The sequence below is a fragment of the Doryrhamphus excisus genome, chromosome 5 (genome assembly GCF_030265055.1).
Source record: "Doryrhamphus excisus isolate RoL2022-K1 chromosome 5, RoL_Dexc_1.0, whole genome shotgun sequence".
Lineage (NCBI taxonomy): Eukaryota > Metazoa > Chordata > Actinopteri > Syngnathiformes > Syngnathidae > Doryrhamphus > Doryrhamphus excisus.
The window spans coordinates 21,149,536-21,173,349 of record NC_080470.1 but is presented as its reverse complement, the minus strand read 5'-3'; the positions used below and the strand labels follow the sequence as shown (position 1 = coordinate 21,173,349).

Below are 23,814 nucleotides of genomic sequence, written 5' to 3'. Positions count from 1 at the left end.
ACATTCATACCTATGGACAATTTGGAGTCGCCAATTAACCTAGCATGTTTTTGGAATGTGGGAGGAAACCGGAGTACCCGGAGAAAACCCACGCATGCACGGGGAGAACATGCAAACTCCACACAGAGATGGCTGAGGGTGGAATTGAACCCTGGTCTCCTAGCTGCCTGCGCACTTTATTCTCATATTTTCATTATTTTAACACTCTGTTGTAAGAGGCATTGCCTGAGAGCAAATTCATAATTTTATTCTCATAATATTACAACTTTTTTCTTGTAAATGATTACTTTATTCTCCAAAATGTACAGCTTTAATCTCATAATAGTATAACTATTTCTGGTTTATTTAGTACAGTCTCCATAATGTATGCCTTTGTTCTCATAAATGTACACCTTTATTCTCATAGATGTCGATGAGATATTTGTTATTGTCATAGAATATCTTTACATTTGTTGTTCCGATATGCAGTAAACCTCAGATATATCGGACTCGGATATATCGGAAATTCGCTCACAACAGACAGATAAAAAAGAACCAATTTTTCTGTAATGCATTTCCAATAAAAATTCATTGCATATATCGGATTTTTTATAACGGATTTCGCCTATTTCGGACAAAATCTCCAGTCCCGTTCCAATGCATTTCCATGAAATTTCCCTTGCATATATCGGATGGCTGCATCGTGGCGCTCCGATTCGCTGAATCGTGACAGGCCGCTATACGACGTCATTTGCAGCGTTTGCAGCGTTGCCTGCGCGTCCAGGTACATTGGAAACATAGTCAAGGAAGTGCCTTTTTATAACGATAAAATCCGATTTACGCATATACCGGATATAAATCCGATATATGCGTAAAACGGACATTTTCCGGTATACGCATATAACGGATTTTGCTTATATCGGACAAAACCAGTGGGAACAATTGAATCCGATATATCCGAGGTTTACTGTATGTACAGGTAATATGGCAAAGTACAACCATGTGTGTAAGAGTGTGTTGTTGCCATTGTTTTGGACAGCATCGATGCAGCATTTTTGCTGAGTTTCCATGCAAAGTGGCTCTCGTGTTGCAGGAAGATAATAGTTCATGTTTGTGTTTGGGACTGAATGTGAATCTCAACCCCCTTCCTTTGGGTTGGCACATGCAGAACAACATATTGTTATATATAAAACACAGGCAACATTTGATGGCAAATGCAACTTTATTCAGTCATTCCTTTATTCCAAAACAATAACTGGTCACATTGTTTTATTACAACAAACTGAAATCTATAATGGTAGTTCGGTCATGACTGTGACTCACAAAGGTAACAACACGCTGACAGGACATGTGGAACCAACACTGCACAACAACGTGGTGTGATGAAAGACCTCTATTGGTGAGGTGCCAGCTCTCTCAACCTCAGCCACCTCTTCTTTTATTAACTTGGGTCTTGAATGCGTCTTGCAGTATTGATTGAGTTTCAAAGAATTCAGTGTCATTTTGTGCTGTTCCGTCACTCATAGTGCTGACTGTGACTGTGCTCACTTTGCTATCTATTCATCTACAAAATGGTGCAATTAATTCATTGTTTCTGTGCGCAATTAAACATGTGACATGTCCACATGCTAGTCTCTGTTTCATACATATGCAATGTGATCACGTGACCTACTATTGAGTTCCATACTAACATGATATTAGAATGTGCACAATGCTATAAGAAATAGACGTGTCAAGGCAAGTGGTAAAATAGATAAAACTACATAAATAAATACAGTACATCATTCACTTATACTGCAATTATACTAAAATCTATTCAAATGGTTTAAAAAAGGCACATTATGTAACAAATTAAATACATTTTTAAACCACATTTTTTGCCTTTTTTCAATCAACCATGCATCATCACAATACTTTTCTTCCCATTCCAGTGTTCTGCTTACAAAACACAAGCAGGATGCCATGAAACACCCCTCAGCAATCTTGATTTAGTAGTTACTTAGTAGTTAGTAGTGTAAACCACACCTTCCCTGTTCTATGGAATATTATTTGGCTTTATTTGATGTGTGCAAATTTGGAGTGGCTGGACCGGAGCAAGAGGGGATAGAAAAGAAGAAAAAGAAAACAGAGGGGGTTGTGCAACAACAATTGGAATGACAATAACAGAACAACAGAAACAAACAGGACTACATCAGCAAATGTCAAGTATCAAACAGCCACAGTGATATTATTGAAATGAAACAGTCTGTGATAATAGCATACCAATAGCATAACGGCATTGTGGGTGTTGGTGTGTTGTGCAGAGAAGTACTTATGTACTGTGAGTGAGTATATGGATGCGTGTATTTCTGTATGCGTGTATGTACTACAGCCCGACCGATATGGGATTTCTGGGTCCGGTGCCGATACCGATATTTGGGACTGAGAAAAAACGATATCCGATATATCGGCTGATGGGCCGATATATGAAACAAGACCATTAATATACACAGGATATAATACTGTACATGAACATAAATTCATATATTACTCAAAATATGAAATAATAATACTGTGGTTTTGATGCGTTGGCCCGTGCCACTGCCGCCTGTGCAGTTCGATGGCATCAAACACCAGTTGAGTGTTTTGTGAAGTGTCTCCACACCTTACTCTTCCCCTCTGCCTGTCAAATAAAAATATATATATTTAATTTAATTTACATTTGAATAATGGTATTTGGCATTGGATTTTGTAGCATGGGTTTTGATGCTACAGTTGGCCATTTAAAATAAAAACAAGCGGCTGCTTTGGGTTGAAAGTGATCATTCAGAAGCTAATATGAGGTTATAAAAGACTTATTCAGGAAGACTACTAATATCAGTGAGTCATATTCACTACTGAAAAGTTCCATCTGCAGCCACTGAAACAAAAACAAATGCTGCAGCAAACATTAAAAAAAGGGGGAAAAAGGTTGACTCCAAACTAAAGAAGAAATTATCTAAACATGCGTCATGTTACTGGACTTAATACACGGGACTAAACTATATTTTATGTTACAATTTCAAGGCACCCACAAAAGTAGCTCAGAGAGCTAGAAAGGGAGCAACAGAATCTCGATGTAGCCAAAATAAGTTAATATATCGGCTCCATTTTCACTGATATTGATTAATCTGTGATATGTGATAATCGGGCCGATTAATCGTTCCCCCGATATATCTGTCGGGCTCTAGTGTGTTCATGTATATGTACATAAATGTGTGCATATGTGTGAATGTGTAATTGTCACTGAGAATGTACAAAAGGACTGTCAAAATTCTTGAAATTGTCAATTGGTGAATCCCTTAAGGGATTTGAACAACACACTGACTGCCCACATGGCTTGGCAAAACATTGGACAAATGCTAGGGTTCTATTCCCAATGCTTACAAGGCCCTTCCTCTCCTTGCTTCTGCAGACCACAACAGCACTTTGCTTCCTCCAGCTTATTCACCCGTTGTCAAGAGGTCAGAAAAAATAATAAAACAGTTCATTTGGAAAGTGCCACAGCCCCACGTCTTGGAGAGGCCAAGCACCAGAGCCAAGAAGGCAAGACCAGCGGTAGACCACCCGACGGACCCCACCAGCCACCAGTCCCTGCGAGCTAGATCACGGCCCACCAAAAACACACAGCCCAGCCCCCGCAGAAGCCACCACAGTGCAGCAACCCCAAGCTGCCGCCGTGGAATTCAGGCCACCAGCAGCACGGGCCCCATTGCCCCGGAGACTGACGAACCCCCACCCTAGTGCAAACCGCGCCCACAGCAATCGAGATTTAAAGACATTGTCATCATAATTGTTTCAAAAGTAAGAAAGTAAAGTGGACATTTGAGGGCAGTACACAGGAACATTCCACTTTCCACATGAATTTGAAGTGGTCCTTTCATGATACCAACATTTCAAACTGTTTGTCACCACTTTTTTTCTTTAATCATAAAAATATTTTCATATATACCTTCTCTTTGTGGCATTTTGTAAGGACATTCAGTGTTTCACATACATTCATTTATCTGTGGTGGGCCACCACCAATACATTTGGACCGACACAGATAAATTTTGAGCTTTGGCTGTTTTTTTCAAAGATATGATGTTTGTCCTTGTTCACAAACACATTATAACGGGGCCGTCTGTATAACTGCTTCTTAACATACCTTATAGACATTAGAACGCATTCATAAATATAATGAGATATTAGATGTACAATGACATGTACATTATCTTGGCAAACAGAACACTTACATGGAGCCGGATGAAGCGACAGCCATGAACAGCTTAATGCATAGACGCCGGGATGAATATGGTGCTCGATTATTGCTCACTCCTGCTTTTGCCATGAGAAATCGGACTCTCTGCGGCGCCTGGAGCCCATAGGATGACAGTCCGGTCAGCCGAGGAGGAGAGGAAGGTTCTATCTTTTGGATGCCACCGACACTGGATCACCTTGTCACAGTGTTCCCCTGCTAATGTCTGAGGCAGCGGTTTTGTCAGGTCACCTGCGTACAAATGAAAAGGAGTCAGGTGGTGTGGTGTTTTTGTAATCACATGACATGAGTCAGGGTGATGCTACCTTGCAGGTCACTGATGATGATTTTGTTGTCATAGGAACCAGTGAGGAGATGATGGGCTCTGGGTGAGAAGCGGACTGAGCGAATGTCACTGCCGTGGGGGCGGTACGTCTGGACGATGCGGCCTCCTCTGATGTCATAGAGCATGCAGGTGCTGTCCTCCTGGCCGGTGGCGAGGAGGCGGCCGCTGGGATCTACTGCCACTGTAGCCACTGCGCTTCCTGTTTGGGGAATACAGACATATTTTAAAGCATTTATCCAGTGTTGCCCTTACAGTCATACAATTAAAATATAATTGTAAAAATTGTCTGTTATTTAGTGTCAAACCATAATCGTAATACTGTGTAAATGTGCGTTAATGGATGAGGCCTGTAGCACAGCAGTACATGCATTTTTATCCTTAATGCCCGGTTGATCCATCCATCCATTCATTTTCTATGCCTCACTAGGGTGGGGGTATGCTGGAGCCTATCCCTGCTGTCTTTGTGTAAGAGGCGGGGTCCACCCTGGACTGGTGGTCAGCCAAATGCAGGACACATACAGACAAACAACCATTCACACTCACATTCATACCTAAGGACAATTTGGAGTCGCGAATGAAGCTAACATGCATGTTTTTGGGATGTGGGAGGAAAGCGGAGTGCCCTGAGAAAACCCACACACGCACGGGGGTGAGAACATGCAAACCCCACGCAGAGATATGCTCGGTACAATATTGCTAATAACAAAATCCATGTCCATGCCACTTGGTAGAAAATAACACAAAATAAGATAAGACAATAAAGGAGGAGAAGAATAAAAATGCAAAGGTGACAAGGCGACCTACCTGAGCCATGCAGGGTCGTACCCACCACACGCACGCAGCTGGGCACCCGGAGGTCCCAGAAACGGACTGTCTTGTCCTGGGATCCAGACGAGATCATCCACCCTCCCCATGTGTACAGAGTCAGAATGTGACCTGTTCAAAAACAAAGGTGAAGACTGAACACACTGTATATTTGTTCTATTACATTTCAGGAATAACATCCAATATTGATTAGTGAAAACGTGTGCCAGGATTTTTTTTCCTGGGTTAGGGTTAGAAAACAAATCTCAGTCACCATAAGTTGGTAATAATTTACAACACACATATTCTTAGAAAGCCCGCAGTTTCTCCATATTTATGTTTATGTTATGTTTTCACTGATAATGTCTTTTTGTCAAGCACTGAAGTTCCATACTTTTCAGCGGTCTTTGAATGCATTATAGTTTGTGTATCAATATACAATCAACACAATCAATATACTACATTAAACAATGGCAGTTGAAGAAGGAGGGGGGGAGCTGACTCTAATCCAATAATTACAAAGGTTACTTGTATTGTAAAACAGATAAAAAGCAAGCTTTGTGTCCAGTGCCCCCTTGTGGAGAGCTATGTGGGGGTCAGTGGTGATCCCATTGGCCATGGCCATCCAGACATTTCAGGTATCAATTTCTAGCCACCCCTATGTGAGTAATGGTCTCACCTTGGCCACCCCAGTAGAAAAAGAAAAAGAAAAAAAAAGAAAATAAAATCTGTGATTTGTCCTACTTTGTTTACTGTCATTGAAAGCAGCATCTAGTTCTCCAATGCTAAGAGGGATGTATGGATGCATGGATGTATTTTCCCCCTTTTTCATTTATCTCATATTTGCTCCCAAATGCTGATACTATGTGGGAATGCATAAAGGTACTTTGAGTGCTAATGTGTACAATTGTGGTGAATAACGTCTCTGAAAAACAAAGTCCACCAAAGCGGATAGTGGCTCTGTATTCATTTAGTGCTTTTCATTTGATGTTGTTCCTGCCATAGCTTTATACATCATAAATAGGATCAATCACATGGCTATAATGTACCTATGTTTTACCCAGATGTTGAAAATCTTCCCCGAGCTGGTTCCATGCTAAATGGCTAATGCTAGCACAACACTGGACTTCAGCCACGGTCATCAATTTAGCTGACAATTTAGCTGGCAGTTCAATGCAAAAATCATCAGAAAGATGTAAAAATGTGAAAAGCACTGGTTAGTTGGGCCACTCTTATGCCAAGGTAGCACTGTATATGATCATAAAAACAATATCTGCACTGCTCCAGTCTCTGGCAGGCCATGGAATCCGTGAGAAGTCAAACACAGCGACAGTATATCCAAGTAACTTTGGTCTTGCTGCAAGAGCCATCTGCCAGGGCTTTGTTCCAGTTTGTGGCTACAGAGTTACCGTGCTTCAAACTAAGATCAGATCAGTATTGTATGCAGTTTTTTTGGTGTTATGATTGTTGTGACAGAACTTTGCCATACTACTTTTTGCACCATTCTATTGGGCTATCAAGTGCACTAATACAGCATGGGGTGACATCAGATACCAGTATGCCCACTCAGGGCGTGAAGGCCTTGTCCTCTCTGACAGTCAGTGGTGTAGATGTTACAGTCTCCAGCTCCAGCACTTATCAAGATGGACCCCCCGGTCTCGGGACCCTCCATGAAGGCCAGGTCCCTGATGGTACCGTCATGCATGCTGAACTCTAGATCGGGACCTGAATCACATCAATTGTCCACGTCAGTATAGTCTTGATTCTGCTTGAATGTACATGAAGCAATGTGTTTATAGTCAAAGTAAAAAAAAAAAAAAAAGTCAAATATAATAAAATGGCACCTGTCGCATTACAGCTGTCAGCGTTGAAAGGCAGAACTTTGACATATTTGTCATTAGAGCCGGTGGCCAACAGCTGTCCACAGTGGCTCCAGGCGACACAGTAGATGGAACCTTTGTGGTGTTTGTTCCTCCTGAAGCGTACCACCGGCTGCTTGACTACATCCGGAGTGCTAAACATGACAAAAGAACTGGCTGTTAGGAACATCTCAAGGTATTGGTTTAACTGCTATGCTGCAACCTGACAGTCTATCCATCATACGGCAATAACGTGTGATGCTTTAAATGGAGTGGAGCAGTCCACACCTGGTCAGCTGCGTGTCAGGATAGGCACAAACTCGCAGAGTTTTAGAGTTGGAACCAACAGCATAAAGTGATCCAGAGGGATGGAAGGCTACTGATCGTACTGCCTGCGTGTCTTCAAGCTGGTTCACTTTGACAAACCGGGTTTTGGACTTTCTTAGCTGCAAAAAAACAATATTTAGTGCTATGATTTGACACAGGAGATAAAGTCAGAGAGGCCAGACTGGGATGGTTGGGACATGTCCAGAGGAGAGATAGTGAATATGTTGGTAGAAGGATGCTGCGTTTGGAGCTGGTAGCAGGTAGGAGACGTAGAGGAAGACCAAAGAGGAGGTTTATGGATGTAATGAAGGAGGACATGAAGGTAGTTGGTGTGAGAGACAGATGCAGAAGACAGGGTTGGATGGAGGAGATTGATTTGCTGTAGCGACCCCTGAAGGGAAAAGCCCAAAAAGAAAGACGAAGAAGATTTGAAACAGGGGTCCCAAAATTTGCTAACTACCTGCTGTGCTGTGCAACGTGTCACATGGCTGCTGGGATCATCTTGCATTGATGTCTGCTCAGCGCTGTATTCACAATGCATGCAAATAAAGACACAAACACATTGATTTTAGTCGCATCACTGTTACGACACTTACTCATTTCGGACAAATGAACATTCATTACCTTCTAAGAACTGGGGGCTCACTGGGGTGTTGCAGACTACCATTCCCGAATGTGGTACTGCTGTTTAGACCACCTGCCTTTGCCCTGTGCATCACCTCTCTGTCTGTAGTGTCGGATGTGTTTGTGTCATCCGACAGTCCATTCCACTGCTGGCCCAACTGTGCCATCTCATCGCCATGGTGCTGGATGCCAACATTCATATCCTCCAGTTTCTGGATGGATCTGACAGAGGACAACATCGCTATGAGTTTTTGTGATATATGTAACTCGGTGTTTTCTCTTTTGTATGAAAAGCATGGCAAAGCATACAGTAAAATGTTATAAATCACAAAAATCATGGCTCGCATTCCACAAAGGCTGCAATTGCATTCATTTCACAATACAAATTGCTGATGACAACCTTAATCAACTTACAAAAATGAAAACCAAGAGTGGCTAACCTATGTCATTTACCGTGCAAGTAATGATGCATGTGTCCAAACTTAAAGAGGACACAATTTAACTGTAGATGTACCCAAAATGAGGCAGTCAGGGCCAAATCATTTAGCCACAAGGGGGCAGCATAAATAAACTTCTGTTCTTTCCAAAAGCTTATATTATACATATATTTAATTACATTTATAGGTAATGTGGCTGAATATTTAAGAGCAAAACCTACAAGAGGAAAACTTGAATATATTATATATATGAATATATGTACAATATTAAGGAAAATTATTGCCCAAAATACAAGGTAGCTATGCAGCCGAATGCCTACTATAAAACCAAAAAATAACTTTTGCTGCTTAAGTAGTTACATAAAGTCACAAATACATGAAACAGCTATCGGTAGGATGCATTCCAGTTCTACACAACGTCTAACCATAACCGCAATAATAAACGTATTATTACATTGATAGAGCTTAACAGTACAGGTCAAAACTTATTCTTATTATTAAGTGTGGGTTCTGTAGGTTGCTCGTTCCTTACCGAGTGAGGAAAGTCGCAGTGAGGTTGTTTTGGGCTTCATCGTGTGGTTTCACTCCCCCCTCAAGCAGCATCTGCTGGTAAAGATGCCTCTGCTCTTGCTTCTGCTCCAGATGCTGCTGTACACGCAGACGCTGCCTGTAATACTCCTGCATATGCTCTGTGGATTCACGCCTCTGGAACATAAACAAGAACGAAACATGATGAGAAATTGTTTTATTGTACAAAAAGGAAAACACAATGGGCTCTAATGTTGTGGCGCAGCGCAATGTGGTGCAGGACGGCGCAGCCCACGCAGTGGTAATTTGGTCCAGTGCACCACTGTGCTCAGCCAATTTAGTCATTTGGTAGACTAGACTGCATGGCCGTGGCGGTGACAATTTTGTGACAAAACAGCCCGTCAAAGGTGCGGAGAAAGCTCGGCAGCTACGGCCAGGTCTATTCTGAGCACAGCCGAAGCACGTCACACGCACATTTCAGTGGAAAAAACTATGACAGGGGTGGCACAGCGGTCTAGTGGTTAGCGCGCAGACCTCACAGCTAGGAGACCAGGGTTCAATTCCACCCTCTGCCATGTCTGTGTGGAGTTTGCATGTTCTCCCCGTGTATGCGTGGGTTCTCTCCGGGTACTCCGGTTTCCTCCCATATTCCAAAAACATGCTAGGTTAATTGGCGACTCCAAATTGTCCATAGGTATGAATGTGAGTGTGAATGGTTGTTTGTCTATATGTGTCCTGTGATTGGCTGGCGACCAGTCCAGGGTGTACCCCGCCTCTCGCCCAAAGACAGCTGGGATAGGATCCAGCAACCCCCGCGACCCTCGTGAGGAAAAAGCGGTAGAGAATGAATGAAAACAATGACAACCACCATTTAATGTAAGCGTCTGAACCAGCACAGACATTTTTGTATTCATTGTCCCATCACGCATGAACTCAACCTGACTCTACACTGGGAGTGGCGGGGGACAACGCCCCCTATATAAATGGTTTGTCCCCCGAAATCAACATTTTAGAAGTGAAAACTCAAAAAAACACAAGACTGCTCGACTCACATCTGCTCGTTTGCTAGCTAGCTTCGTTGACTGACTTCGTTGATTTATTTCTTGCATATCACCAAAATTGATTTCGCTTTTCCGCTGGAATTTTTTTCTTCTTGCTCCCTAACAATGTTGACTTCTTGTGTTAGCTAGCCCTTCTGTGTTTGTCCAGCGTTGCCAGCGTTGCCCAAAAACTCGACTAAACAGACTAAACGTGAACTAAACGTATGGCTTTGTGCACAAGTTGTTCCCTTCTCCTCTTTCCCTGCTATAGGGACACAGTCTACTGGCTCCCGCACGATAGTCATAGGTGACTCCATCAAGCTTGAGAACCCACCCACTGTAATGTGTATTCCTGGGGCCACCCGACATTGAAGCTAGCCTTAGGGAGCTGACTCGCAACAGGCCTAAACACCAACGTAAAGCAAACAACACTAGCTTTTCTGGCATAGCGATACACGTCGGCTCCAATGATAGCAGGATGAGGCAATCAGAGATTACAACGAGGAACATCCGTAAGGATTTGTAATGTCGCCAGAAAGATGTGTCGGCATTGAGTTGTTGTCTGTGGCCCTTTGCCTGCGAGAGGAAATGATGAGAGGTTTAGCAGATTATTCTCGCTTAACCGGTGGCTGGCTAGTTTCTGTAGCGAACAGGGAGTGCAGTTTGTGGATAATTGGCCTTCCTTCTGGAGGACCACCCCGACTGTTGGAGTACAGGTGATTAGTGAGCCTGTCAGAACGGGTGTGGAGTCAGTAGGGTTACGGCAAACTGGCACTAAGCCGGACTTGAACAATACACATAGCTCTTTATATAGAATAAAGCGGCATATTATGCACACTGATCCACATCCCATGAATGCACCACAGTCTATGTTACTTTCTACTGAGGTAGCGCTTGGTGATAAATGTAATCCCCCTGTTCGATGTCTTCTATCTATTTTACTAGCAATAAATTGATAAATAGCTATCGGGTCCCTAGGGTAGTAACTTCTTGTCATGCACACAACAAACCAAACATTCTACACAAAGCAATCTCATCAATATTACCACTATGAATACTCCGGGGGTGAACAGCCTCAGCCACTTTAATTTTCATTAAAGTGGGCTTTAATGAAAATCGGCCTTAGGAACATTAGATCGCTCTCCTCGAAGGCTGTGCTCGTTCATGATGTCATTAGAGATCCCAATCTTAATATAGTCGGTCTTTGCGAAACTTGGTTGAAACCAAATGATTTTATATCACTTAATAAAGCACCCCCCCCCCCAATTTTATGAGTTTGCAGGTTGGGCGTCATAATAGGAGCGGCGGGGGCATTGCCATAATCCATGAATCAGCACTTAACCTTAATACATGCTCAAAACCCAACTAAAACTTTTGAGGTCCTTGTACTGAGGCGTGGGTGCGCTGCACTGTGCCTGGTCTACAAAATTACAGCCCAGTATGTTTACCTACGTAGTTTGTTTTCCGGATAAATGGCATGTCATCCCAAACGCATGCTTGCAAACTCTCCCTAAAGAGCTCCAACTGCCAACTCTACACCGCTCAAGGCCTTATGCTTCATCATGCATGTCGTAAAAAAAAAAAGTTTTCAGGGACATCATCAGATCCAACCAGTACAGAGTCAACTCTCGCATCACCAGACATCCAATATGAAGACATGTCGCTCCATTAGATGGAAGCAGGACTGCATAAAGATGAGTGATGATGGAGGCAGAGGGCCATCTTGGGTGTGACTGCAAATCAAACCAGATTATCTGCCTCCTCTTCCCATGACCTCCACCACTTTCACGTGGCAGAGGGGGGCAGCAGGGCTCAAGCATCATCTGGACAATTGTGATGGTGCAGTGATGAGGGATTTATGAAGCAGTGGCAGTATGGAGATGAGGTGGTTCAGGGTGGATCTATTCTAAATCTCTTACATGTGGAGTAATGACTTCCAGGGGACTTGGCCTCACACAACCTTAGCTATTTGTTTTTACAGTCTTCATTCATGAAACTAATCTAGCGTGAGCAGCTAAAAGTGAATCCTTCTGTTTATCTTTGACGTTTCTCTGTTTCCCTGTTCTTAATCTACAACCCATCACAGTCATGACTAACTGCACATGCACACATAAATGAAAGGCCACTGTGCCGGAGTGCAGACCTCCTTCAAGGTCCACGTCACTTAAACATTATTAGGAATGGAGCTGTTTCTTTAACAAAATAGATTTCAGATTGGCTTCACAGGGACAACTCGCTGGCCTACACTAAAGTCAGCATTTCTCCATCCTCTGAAAGCATATGCCTAATACTTAAAGTTACCAGTGCGCTAGAACGTGTCATCATGAACATGAATCACCCATCACTGATCCCGTTCCCACACAAAAAATGAGACAGACACGATGTTGTTCATCATTCCGTGTGTGTTATATGAACAAATAAGAGAGTTTATATAAATATATTTGATAAGTAAGTCAGCTTGAGAAGTCTTCCAAACCAGTACTTATGAGGGAATGATGAGTGTGATGTAATAGATTTTTGTCTTTGTTTGTTAGATAAATATTGATTGTGAACTGATTGTGTCATGGTTTGGAGTTGTTTAGAGATGATATATTGGAACGTAGAGGATGAACTGGGTTTCTTCTACCGTAATAATGCTATCCATCCCCAATTATGTAATGCCACGCATTGTTATATTGTATAATTGTAACTTGATATTTAGAGTTGTCCCCACTGCAGGCCCAGATACAAAATGCACCACTCGCCACTGCCTCCCACAGTCCAAAAAAGTTCTTGTTACCTCAGCTGTCTCTGTGCAGCAAGCTGTTCCACCATCTCTCCCAGGAGTCAGCGGGGCGCGTATGGTCTTGGAGCCTTCCAGTCCCCGTGGGTTCTTTCTGACAGCCAAGGAAAAGTAATTTGTCAGTTAATCTAAAGGCTAACTGAGGTTTTTAAGAACTTTTCAAGAATCAAACTGGAAGAGAACATTGACCTCTCCGGTGAATCATCCAGCTGGCGAACATTGTTCTCCACCAGGCTTCGACTGAGAGCAGATTTCATGTTGGCCTCCATGCCTCTCTTGTCCTGGGCAGCCAGGCCATGGGACAGCCCGTCCAGAGCCGGGTTCAGGGATCTGGACATGTATGTGTCGGCTGAGTGAGGCCGCTGGCGGAAAGGAGAGACTGGACAGGGGGAGAGACGGTTGATCAACGGAGTGAGGAGGTTGGCATGGCCCGCCTTGTTGGGCTTCACTAGGCGGTCCACGTGGATGCTTAGGGTCTTTTGTTGAAAGGCGCATGAAAATGCCCCAGGGGAAAGGTTCTGCAGCCAGGACAGTAGCGACAGATCCAGTTCATCGCAACCATTCCCACAGAGCAAGTCTACGCCGAGCAACACCTCGCCTTCTGTAATCTCCTCTCCGGTTGCTTTGCTCTGCAGAAAAAGTGTGATTACAGTTTTTCTCCATTGGTTTGGCTCATTTCTCAAAACAGAAATTACCTTCTCAAAATAACATCCAAAAACAACCACTTGGCAATTGTTAACAGAATTGAATTTCTCATTAATTTCATCAAATTGCAAATTTTTGTTAGCAGTTACCCTACATTTAGCACAATTTCCAAGGGATTATATCTCGTTATCTTATCTAAACTGTTTGATTCTTAGTCTAATGGTTATTCGCTACAAACATGTCATCATCATCATTTCATTCTATAAGTCATAACATGCAAAATAGTCTGTTCAATTGTCAAAAGTCAGGAACATAATAACATTTTTATGAATCTCTTGGAATGGTCATTGAGTTCCTGCCACCTTACTCTCCTTTCCTTAATCCTATTGAGGAGTTTTTCTTCCACTTAGACGTGGAGAGTGTATGAGCATCGGGCTCAAGATCAGAGGTCCCTGCTACATGCAATGGACGCTGCTTGTGAGGATATTACAGGAGATCAGTGTAGGGCAGGGGTCAGCAACCCATGGCTCCAGAGCTGCATTTGCTCTTGAGCCTCTTTGCTGTGGCTCCCTTTGCAATGCTCACATATTTTTGTGACACCCGAGTGGGGAAAATGCATGTCTTTGTAATGAAAATAAAATCCAACTTTGTGTGAGACCATGAATGCATCTTGGCTGAGTTCTGACTGGTGATTGGATGAGCACAAGGATGAACAGACGGAATGCTATTCAGTTCTCGCTCACATGGAGGACAAAAGTAATACTTTCCCAGAGCTATTTCATATTTCTAAAAAAATAAATTAAGCTGACAAAAAGCCAAAAAACAGCGGCATGGGAATTTGTTTGTGCCAGTTTACAGTAATTTACACATACATTTATGTAAGTTTATCTCCTACTAGCATGAGTACTTGATCAACTCATCTTTTCTTATTTGAACTACTTTGATTCGACCCCAAATTTCCCTCCAAATTTGAAGGCCAAAACCATCGGAGACTTCTCATTGGCTCAACATGTGAGCTCATGACAGCTGTTGGTCGCCAGCTAAAAGAAACAACCTGTCAATTCACTGGTTGGCATGCAATTCTATTATGTTCGCTAGACAAAAAAAAAGCTTGTCCAGTAACCGTTGTCAGTTAAGGACTGGGCTAAGACTGAGAGGTGGACATGAGAAATATTTCAGTGGTACTCCAACAAAAAATCGAAGATTTTCACTTGCAGGGCTTTGGAGGCATTGACTATTTTATATGAGAAAGGAATTTAGTTTTGACACTTGAGTGAACTGTTTTGGGAGCGATATGAGCTTTTGCAGATGAACTGTGGTGTTGTGTTGAACCATCCAGGTAATTTTGGAAAAAGCACCAAGCTTGTTGAAAATGTCCGGTCTATTTCAAGCCAAAGCAATTGAAAAGGATCTTAGCAATTTGGAGGTATTGACTAAGAAATTGAGTTTTGACACGAGTGAACTGTTTCGGGAGATACGTATGTGTGGTTTTGCAAGTGATTTATGGTCTTGTGCTGAACTGTGAGACTGTTTTGCCAAAATGATTTTGGAGTTTTGAGAATGTAATTTGTGTTTCAAGAAATGAGCCAAACCAATGGAGAAAAACTGTAAGACCAACTGAACAGTCTTCCCTGCAATGGCCAGGTGAAGTCCTACTTTTTTCAATACGGTGTCATCGTGGTTCCGTTGTACAGCAATTTCATGACGAGGTCACCTCACCTGACAGAACTCAACACAGCACTCATAAAGGATCCCTTTAACAAGCAGCTGGAAGAGGCGGTTCCCACTCGCCCGGAAGCCAGCCTCGCTCAGCTTCCTGTCGGCTGGAATGAACTCAGCTGCCATCTGGCAGGCCTCCTCGAAGCAATGGACACGTGCTGTACTCGGGTTCCAGTCCTTGAACTCGGCATGGTGGGTAAGACGAGGCAGGGTGAGGAGGAGACAAAGCTTGCTGTAGTCCTCCTTAGATGGGCACAACTCCTCCAGGTTGTGGAGGCACTTGACGGCCTCCTGCATGGTAAGCTCCAACTGGACATGGCAAATGAGTCACAGAGGATAACTGAGTGAGAGGCTGGCCGTATCCAGGTACAACACATAACGTATATAGTTTGGCTCTGGAAGACACCCTCCAAGTTACTTGCAGGGAGGAATGTATTAAACCTCAGAGATGTCAGTGCTTGCAGCCATCACAATCAGTGGAAGAGAATGCTGACAGATGCCATCACACTCTCAGAAAATTAAGAACACTGGTTAATGTATCATAGCATATCATAGCACTTTTTGGACACTGTGCAAATGTAACCCCTTGTTCAGACACCCTAAATTAAAAGATAAAAGTGGTCCAGTTCAGGACTCCATCCATCCGTTTTCTATGCCACTTATCCTCACTAGGGTGGGGGGTGTGCTGGAGCCTATCCCAGCTGGCTTTAGGCGAGAGGCGGGGTCCACCCTGGACTGGTGGCCAGCCAATCCAAGGGCACATATAAACAAACAACCATTCACCCTCACATTCATATCTATGGACCTATGGAGTTGCCAATGAAGCTAACATGCATGTTTTGGGAATGTGGGAAGAAACCAGAGTACCAGAGAAAAGCCATGCACGCGCAGGGAGAACATGCAAACTCCACACAGAGATGCCCAACGGAGATTCCAACCCAGGTCTTCCCCATCTCCTGACATGCTAACCACTCGGCCACTCCTACTCCTTTTGGACATGTGGAACTGTGACTTTTATGTGATGCATTCAACTGTAACCTGATGCATGTTCAAATAAAATCAACCATTACAAAGTAGGGATGTGCAACACAGCCCAAATTTGCATTTGTTGAGATTGGAATATATAGCTTCAATACAATAAATATAACATAAACAAAGAAAATGGTCTAACCTAAAGATAGGTCCGGGTTGGTTTACAAAGCCGCCTGGGTCCAGATCTGAACTGAGGACCGCCTATTGCGGACCTGATGACATAAGTACTATGTGGTTTGACGCTGATGTCGTGACTTTATTGCAACATCATTGCTTTTCTTTTCATTATCTCCACTTTCATCTTGCAGGAAAATGAAGTGTTAAGTGAGTGTGATAATATTGTTAATAATAATAATAATATTAAAAAACACTTTTAAGCACTGGTGTGCATGCTTATCTCTCAGCGAACATTGATGTGCCTTTAAAAACATACATTTTGAGGATCTTCTGCTGCAGACATGGCGTTGTTTACACACAGCGCCTCAAGAAATGTCTGCTTCAGAATGATGTAGTGAAATCTGCAATCACAAATCATCATGTTATGTGACATGGGTTCAATGAAATTCATCTGGGTTATGTCTAATTCTCTCACCTTTTCTTGTCAAACTTGTCCAGTCCTTCTAAAGGCTGAATAAACTGCATCACCTCCTCCCACTGGCCGTCCAGAATGAGTTGCCTGTTAAGTGAGTGGATGATGAATCCGGTCTCGGTGGAAGGGATACTCTGGTGCGTGTAATAATACCTGAGGAAAAGCATGTCATCAGAGTAGAGGCCGTTGATGACGCCGCTCTCCTTTTCCAAGGCCAGCATGCTGATGTGCAGCTTCCGGGAGCTGAGGAAGTCGAGGACCAGCTTGACCACCTCTGCCTCCTTGATGTTGATGGTCTCCTCTGCTGTCATGGCGACACGCTCCGAGTCGTGGCTTACTAAGAGATGTTTTTGGAGAGAAGAGATTTTCGGCTACGTATTTATGATAAAGATGACAGCAAACTCCAAAGAGTTTGAGTTCTGTCAAAGCAAAGAAACAAATAAACGCTTCTTCCTACTCCTTTTCAAAGAGGTTGAATAAGTCAAACTATACACTGGAGATATCGTTCACTTTGCATTACCATTATTATTACTACTACTACTATAATGATCACAATAATGCATGCTAGAATATTGTGGAAACCGTTTTTTTTGGATAATTCTGCTAATTAACAAAAAAATCTAACAATTATTATATATTTAACATTTCTATGACAGTGCTAAAATTGGGCATTACAAAAACGCTATATAAATGAGATATAAATCAGTATAATTTTATTATCATAAAATGATATCAATTTTTTGCAGGGTTTTGATTTCTGTACTTGAATAAATTGCTTTTATAATTACTATAAAACACCAAACTCACCAGCAAGTGACACCAATATTAAGACTTAAATCAGTTACTAATGTAGCGGGCGAAGTGTAGGGCGATTATAGTCGCTCTTTTTGGACAAAATCTCAGGAACTTCTAGGTTCCGTTTATTGAACACAACAACACTGCCAAAAAAAAACCTGCCAACCTCTCTACTGCAGTCGCATTTCTTTGACGTCATCCGTGCACCCACTCTCCAGGCATAACCAATCAATTTACACCAAATTAAACTGTTACACTAATAGTAATGACTTACTAATGATAATCATACAAGCTGCTACTCAAAATGACTGGTTCTATTCATCAATACACAACTTACAGTGATTATGAAACATTATTTGTCACTTGATGATTAGGATCTGTAATTTTGCCGTGAAACATTAAGAACAACAACAGGGTTGTTCTCGAACTTCCTTTATTTAACTAGCCTATAACAACAAACATACGGGTACTTCCTGTCTTCAGCTAATGTGGTTCACACCGGCACAGTATATCCAAGCACCATCTAGTGGTTCAAACGTGAATCACATGTATCATGGCAGGGTCCAAGTTAAGGATAATGTTAAAATCTGCATCACCTTGAAGGTTATCGAGTTAGAATCCCAAACGCTGCATGCCAGTGATGCCTTGATATACATCAACGTACATCTCCAATGTTATGTCAACGGTTCATCGGCGTTAAAGACAAATATTAATACTGTCCTGTATTACAACGTGTGTGGCAAAAAGGCACAGCCCCTTGCACGCGCGCACACACACATCACGTCCCTCATTTAACGCTACAGACAGCATAGCGTTCATTTATTCGTTTAACGCTACAGACAGCATAGCGTTCAGTTATTCGTTTAACGCTACAGACAGCATAGCGTTCATTTATTCATTAAACGCTACATACAGCATAGCGTCCATTTATTATTTTAACGCTACAAACAGCATAGCGTTAATTTATTCATTCAACACTACAGACAGCATAGAGTCACGTTTAACGCTTACAAACATGATAGCATTCATTTAACGCTACTGACAGCATAGAGTTCGTTTAACGCTACAAACAAGATAGCATTCATTTAACGCTACAGACAGCATAGTGTTGTTTTAACGCTAAAAAAAAGGATAGCATTCATTTAACGCTACAGACAGGACGTTTCGTCAAATGGCCAAGTCCTGACCTGTCAAACCCACCAGCGTCCACGTTGCGTGACGAGCAACGGTCCCAATCGGCTCGCAATCAGTGTTTTCTCCTTCTGTCTTTATTTATTTATTTCATTGTGGCGCACAGGTCGCGTTGCTATGCGGAAACACAGACGCAAACGCACGGTCAGGTGCTCCTGCGCCGCAGTGTGGCCACTCCTTATATAGCTACAAACGGAGCACATAAAAACAAGACATTGGGACAGTTGTGCTTTAGTTATTTATTATTTGATATTGATATTATTTTACATGTTTTCTACATAAATTGCCCCTCCTCTTCGGCAAAACTGCAAAAACAGTGACTAAAACCATGACTAAAACCATATTTTAGTCATGAAAACCATCTGATATTGAGCTTCTGTAGGAGATAATATAACATCAATGAATGTTAGGTAGATGACCTGATAAATTTCAGATTGGATTTATATTAAGCGCTGGACCACATCAAGTCAATTCGTGCTTGGAAAAGTACAACAAAGTACAACTTAAAGCCTGTCAAAACCAGAGGTATGGAATTTAAGGAAGGTATTTGGAAGGTATATGGAATATTCATTTTCCTTCCATACTACATGTGGCCTTTGCATTGTGGTTAGTTTCTTCCCTGGACTTTTTTATAATCAAAAACATGGAATTGGCTACTCTGTTGACTTTAAAACAAGTTTTTACAGCCTGGGTTATTCAGTAAAAAACAAGTTGAAGTCTAGTTGACCAACATTAGAATGTATGCTTTTGGATGAAATAGAAGTTTATTTATACACACTTTTGTTATTTGTATGGATCCACTGCAAGGAAAAACAAAATTGCTTTCCAGGATTAGAGAAAGAGAATTTTAAATTTTGGTCCATTAAAAAATTATAAAAAAAAATACAGTATATTTAAGATTTTGAAATTCAAAAACACATTTTTGGAAGACTCATTTTAAAAAGACTCAATTAATCCTCATTATCTATAGACCAGGGGTGGGCAAACTTTTTGACTGGCGGGCCACATTGATTTAACAAAATTGACGGGGGGCCAGACTCGATATTTTACACGTAACAGTCCAGCTGGAATGATTGCATCTGTAAAAGTGTTATGCAATCTGCTATATGTGCACTTTGAGATCATTTATTTGATGTAAAGTGCGTTATAAATGTATCATAATAAATGTATTATTATTTATATTATTATTATTAATTGTATTATTATTATTATTATATGCTTGTGTCCCTTTTTTCAGGAGCACTTAGTAAACAACAGACCGCATCAAATAACGAAATTATTGTATCTGTAAAAGTGTTATGCAATCTGCTATATGTGCACTTTGAGATCATTTATTTGATGTAAAGTGCATTATAAATTTATAATAATAAGAATAAATTCATTATTTAATATTATTATTATTATTATTATTATGTGCTTGTGTCCCTTTTTTCACTTTGTAAACAACAGATCGCATCAAATAACAAAATTGATAAAACCGCCAAACCATGAAAATGTCGTCTCAAGCCATGATGCCAGCTTGTATGTTGACTTTAAATGAAATACTTTGGAAAGAACGGGCGGGCCGTATTCAAACACTTGGCGGGCCGGATGTGGCCCCCGGGCCGTAGTTTGCCCACCCCTGCTATAGACAATGAGGATTAATTGAGTCTTTTTAATTCAGCTTCCTTGTTGCCCTAATAATAATAAAAAAGCACACTGTGCCAAAGTCAAAACTACTAGATGTGATATTCTAGCATGGCATCAAGAATGTATTTGTAATCACATTTTTTGGTGTAATCCTGTTAATTGTCACTATCAAAACGATTACGGTCTAAAGTTTAAAAATCAATCCAGATGTTGTGGCCTTTGCACAGTGTCCCAAATCTGAAGTGAAGCTAATTGCTTTTGCAAGGTCTGAATTACAAACACATACTATACTGTATTTGGAGGCCATGCTGGGTTTATTTAATGCAGCAAAACCAAAGGAAGTACATGAAAAGTCCTTATAGCAAGTATGCACATGAACACACCGACTGTACAATAATCTTACACATTCCCTTGCTCCCTTTGTGGTCAATAAACCAGCATACCAGATGACAGCAAAACATAAACAAAATATACATGCTCTCTTTCAGTCATAAATACCCGCCCCTACCCAAGTTAAAAATGTCAGCACGTGTGTTCGTGACATCAAAAAAAGTGGTGGCTTTTTTACCCGTATGCAGCCTTCTACCGCGACAAAGAAAAGTAGAAAATATTCCTAATCTCCACATGTTGCAGCTAAAACACTCTCATAATCATTGCAAACACACATTGACTACAAGAGAATTACCAGGCGTTCATCTTTGATGTCGAGAGTGTGAATCTACAGATCTAAGAAAAAGTCGTCAGTGTGTGCTTTAGTCTGTGCGCACCATTTGTGATTGTACAATGTTTAAAACTAAAGTGGAACACTGTCACAGACCAAAGTGTTCAATACACACAAATTGATCACCTTTACATGGGACGTGATGGATGAGGGCGTCACTCTACATGGAGAGGATACTGGATCCGAGTTCCTGCTTTGAGGTTGAACAAGGATGCCTGGAAACTAAAGGAAAGATGGTAAAAATGAAGATGGCAGAGCACTGACAAGAAACATGGCTCTGATAGAGCATTCATCTTTGAAAGGAAATATGGTCTTTGATTCCTACCTTGGCTGATTCATGTTGAGAACCATTCAAAACCAACAGAGCTCTTAGGAATCACTTTGGCCATTTTATGCTGGATATCATTCAAAAGCATCTTTTTCAGTGCAATAACTAAATCGCAAATTAATCATTTCCGCTGTTGTCACTTTCACAAGATATGTGATGGAGTGATGGCCTACATTCCTCCAAAGAAATTGGTCCTGAAAAAGCTGAAACCGTTTGACTTTGTTGATTTGAACACACAAGTGGTGTGTGGCAAACGCTAGCTGTATGCAATCTTTTTGGCCCTTTTGATTTGCGTACTGTAACATACAAACATATCTACCCATAAACAAAGGTTTCCTTCAAATACATAAAAAGCAACCGAGTACGTCGGGTTACAATCACGTCATTGCGCTCTCACAAAAAAACAACATATCGCAAACGAAAACCAATCTGTACATGAATTGTAAACATTCAGTGCTTCAGTGTTCTGAGAAAAATGTCCTAGCATTCATACGGTTTCGTTTTTGACATTTGGCACATAGGAAATAAAAACAGTACTCACATGCTTTCAGAAACTAGACTCCGACATAACTAGGCTTTAAAAAGTTACAGATATTTACATCATTCATCATCAGTGGTGTACATTGTTTGTCGTTTTGGAGCAGAAGATTGAGGGATGACAAGTAACGATGTGGAATTGCAGGTGTTGGAATCGTCATGAAAATATGCGATGAAAGTGCAATTTTGTTCAGTTTCCATCAGGACTGGGGCACAGGCACGACTTTTTTAGGGGTGGCTGGCTTCTTGGTTTGCCACAGGTGGTTGTGGATGGTGACGGCGTCCACGCTGGCCGACATGGTTTTGGCTGGTATCAGGCTGAACTGCTTCTTGTCCGAATTGTACTTGTAGAGGCCGTCGATCATCTTGCGTGTGATGTTCTTCGGGCCGATGCCTGCCAGTTTGCTGATCTCCTCGGTGTCAGGGCAGTAAGTGTACAGGGAGCGGAACTGGCAGCCGGTGTCTCGGAACAAAACCATGAAGTTGTTGGCCTCCGATCTCTCCATCTCCTGTTTCCCAAATGATGACATCAAAGTTCTACATATTACATGGAAATTAAACAGCATGAAAAAAATGTTATAAAAATGCACATTTATTGATTTTGGGGTTGGTTGGCTATGGGGGTTGTTGTGTTTTTTTCCAGTGTTGATAAGGATTAATAAATGTTTTTGTTGAGATGATGTTGGAATGTGGGTGGTTAGGGGGTCCGACTAGATAAGATTTGACTTCTTCCCACTCCCTTTCGACATGTGTACACATATATACACGTATGTATTTTCTTTTACTTCGTATTGCTTCTGGTTGATTTGTTGTACTTTGAATGTTCGAACTAAACTATTGAACTAAAAAACTAAACTAAAAAAAAAATAGAGTTCAAGGCCTGGTGGTGCCATCTTAAAAGATGAAAAGCCACCGTAATCACAGCCCTATTTAGTCACAACAAAATAAAAAAATAAACGATACTTAATCTCCCTCAAAGTGTCCCTGCAAGGTAAAAAATGCAAGTAAATGGTTGATAGTTTGATAGCCCCGACATTTCACATTCATGATATTGTTGATTTGTGCACACGTGATACTGCATGTCAATGGAGTCATTCATTCATTTTCTACCGCTTTTTCCTCACGAGGGTCGCGGGGGTGCTGGAGCCTATCCCAGCTGTCTTTGGGCGAGAGGCGGGGTACACCCTGGACTGGTCGCCAGCCAATCACAGGGCACATATAGACAACCAACCATTCACACTCACATTCATACCTATGGACAATTTGGAGTCGTCAATTAACCTAGCACAGGGGTCAGCAACCCGCGGCTCCAGAGCCAAATGTGGCTCTCCAGTCTCTTTGTTGCGGCTCCCTTTGCAATGCTTGAATATTTTTTAGCACTTGTGTGGTGAAAATGCACGTCTTTGTTATGAGTTTACAAAAATCCAACTTTGTGTGAGACCATGAATGCATCCTGACTGAGTTCTGACTGGTGACTGAATGAGCAGACAGGATGCTATCCAGTTCTCTCTGACAGGTTAACATGAAGGGAAATGAGTAATACTTTGAGTTATTTGAGTTATTAATTATTAATTATTATTAATGAGTTATTTGACGATTCTAAAAAATAAATTAGAGCTCATTTAAAAACAAAAGTTTATCTCCAG

The 23,814-nt window shown here is 41.7% G+C and overlaps 2 protein-coding genes across 8 annotated transcripts in view; both read right to left on the bottom strand.

Moving 5' to 3' along the window:
* Positions 1-1,177: 1,177 nt before the first annotated feature.
* On the bottom strand, positions 1,178-19,119 carry LOC131129842 (WD repeat-containing protein 47-like). Of its 4 annotated transcripts, none has more exons than XM_058073744.1 (16): positions 18,963-19,119; positions 17,121-17,304; positions 16,971-17,054; positions 16,812-16,896; positions 15,347-15,655; positions 13,172-13,611; positions 12,980-13,076; positions 9,165-9,337; positions 8,196-8,417; positions 8,032-8,095; positions 7,533-7,690; positions 7,230-7,399; positions 6,940-7,110; positions 5,386-5,517; positions 4,562-4,780; positions 1,178-4,487 (listed from the first exon to the last, which is right to left on the bottom strand). In XM_058073744.1, the coding sequence occupies exons 2-16, from the start codon at positions 17,276-17,278 to the stop codon at positions 4,303-4,305; spliced, it is 2,667 nt and encodes an 888-aa protein (XP_057929727.1). In that variant the 5' UTR covers positions 17,279-17,304; positions 18,963-19,119; the 3' UTR covers positions 1,178-4,302. The 4 variants fall into 4 exon arrangements, with proteins under 4 accessions (XP_057929727.1, XP_057929725.1, XP_057929728.1 ...); XM_058073742.1 differs by having other exon boundaries at positions 18,950-19,107; XM_058073745.1 differs by lacking the exon at positions 18,963-19,119 and adding an exon at positions 18,359-18,700.
* Positions 19,120-20,740: 1,621 nt separating this feature from the next.
* Positions 20,741-23,814, bottom strand: part of camsap2a (calmodulin regulated spectrin-associated protein family, member 2a) — a 33,972-nt gene continuing 30,898 nt past the window's right edge. For 2 of the 4 annotated variants that reach the window (XM_058073157.1, XM_058073158.1), the window contains one exon: positions 20,741-22,677. In XM_058073157.1, coding sequence (XP_057929140.1) covers positions 22,369-22,677 — 309 coding nt within the window. In that variant the 3' untranslated portion in view covers positions 20,741-22,368. The remainder of the gene's footprint in view (positions 22,678-23,814) is intronic. The other 2 variants (XM_058073159.1, XM_058073160.1) reach the window with 1 other exon arrangement.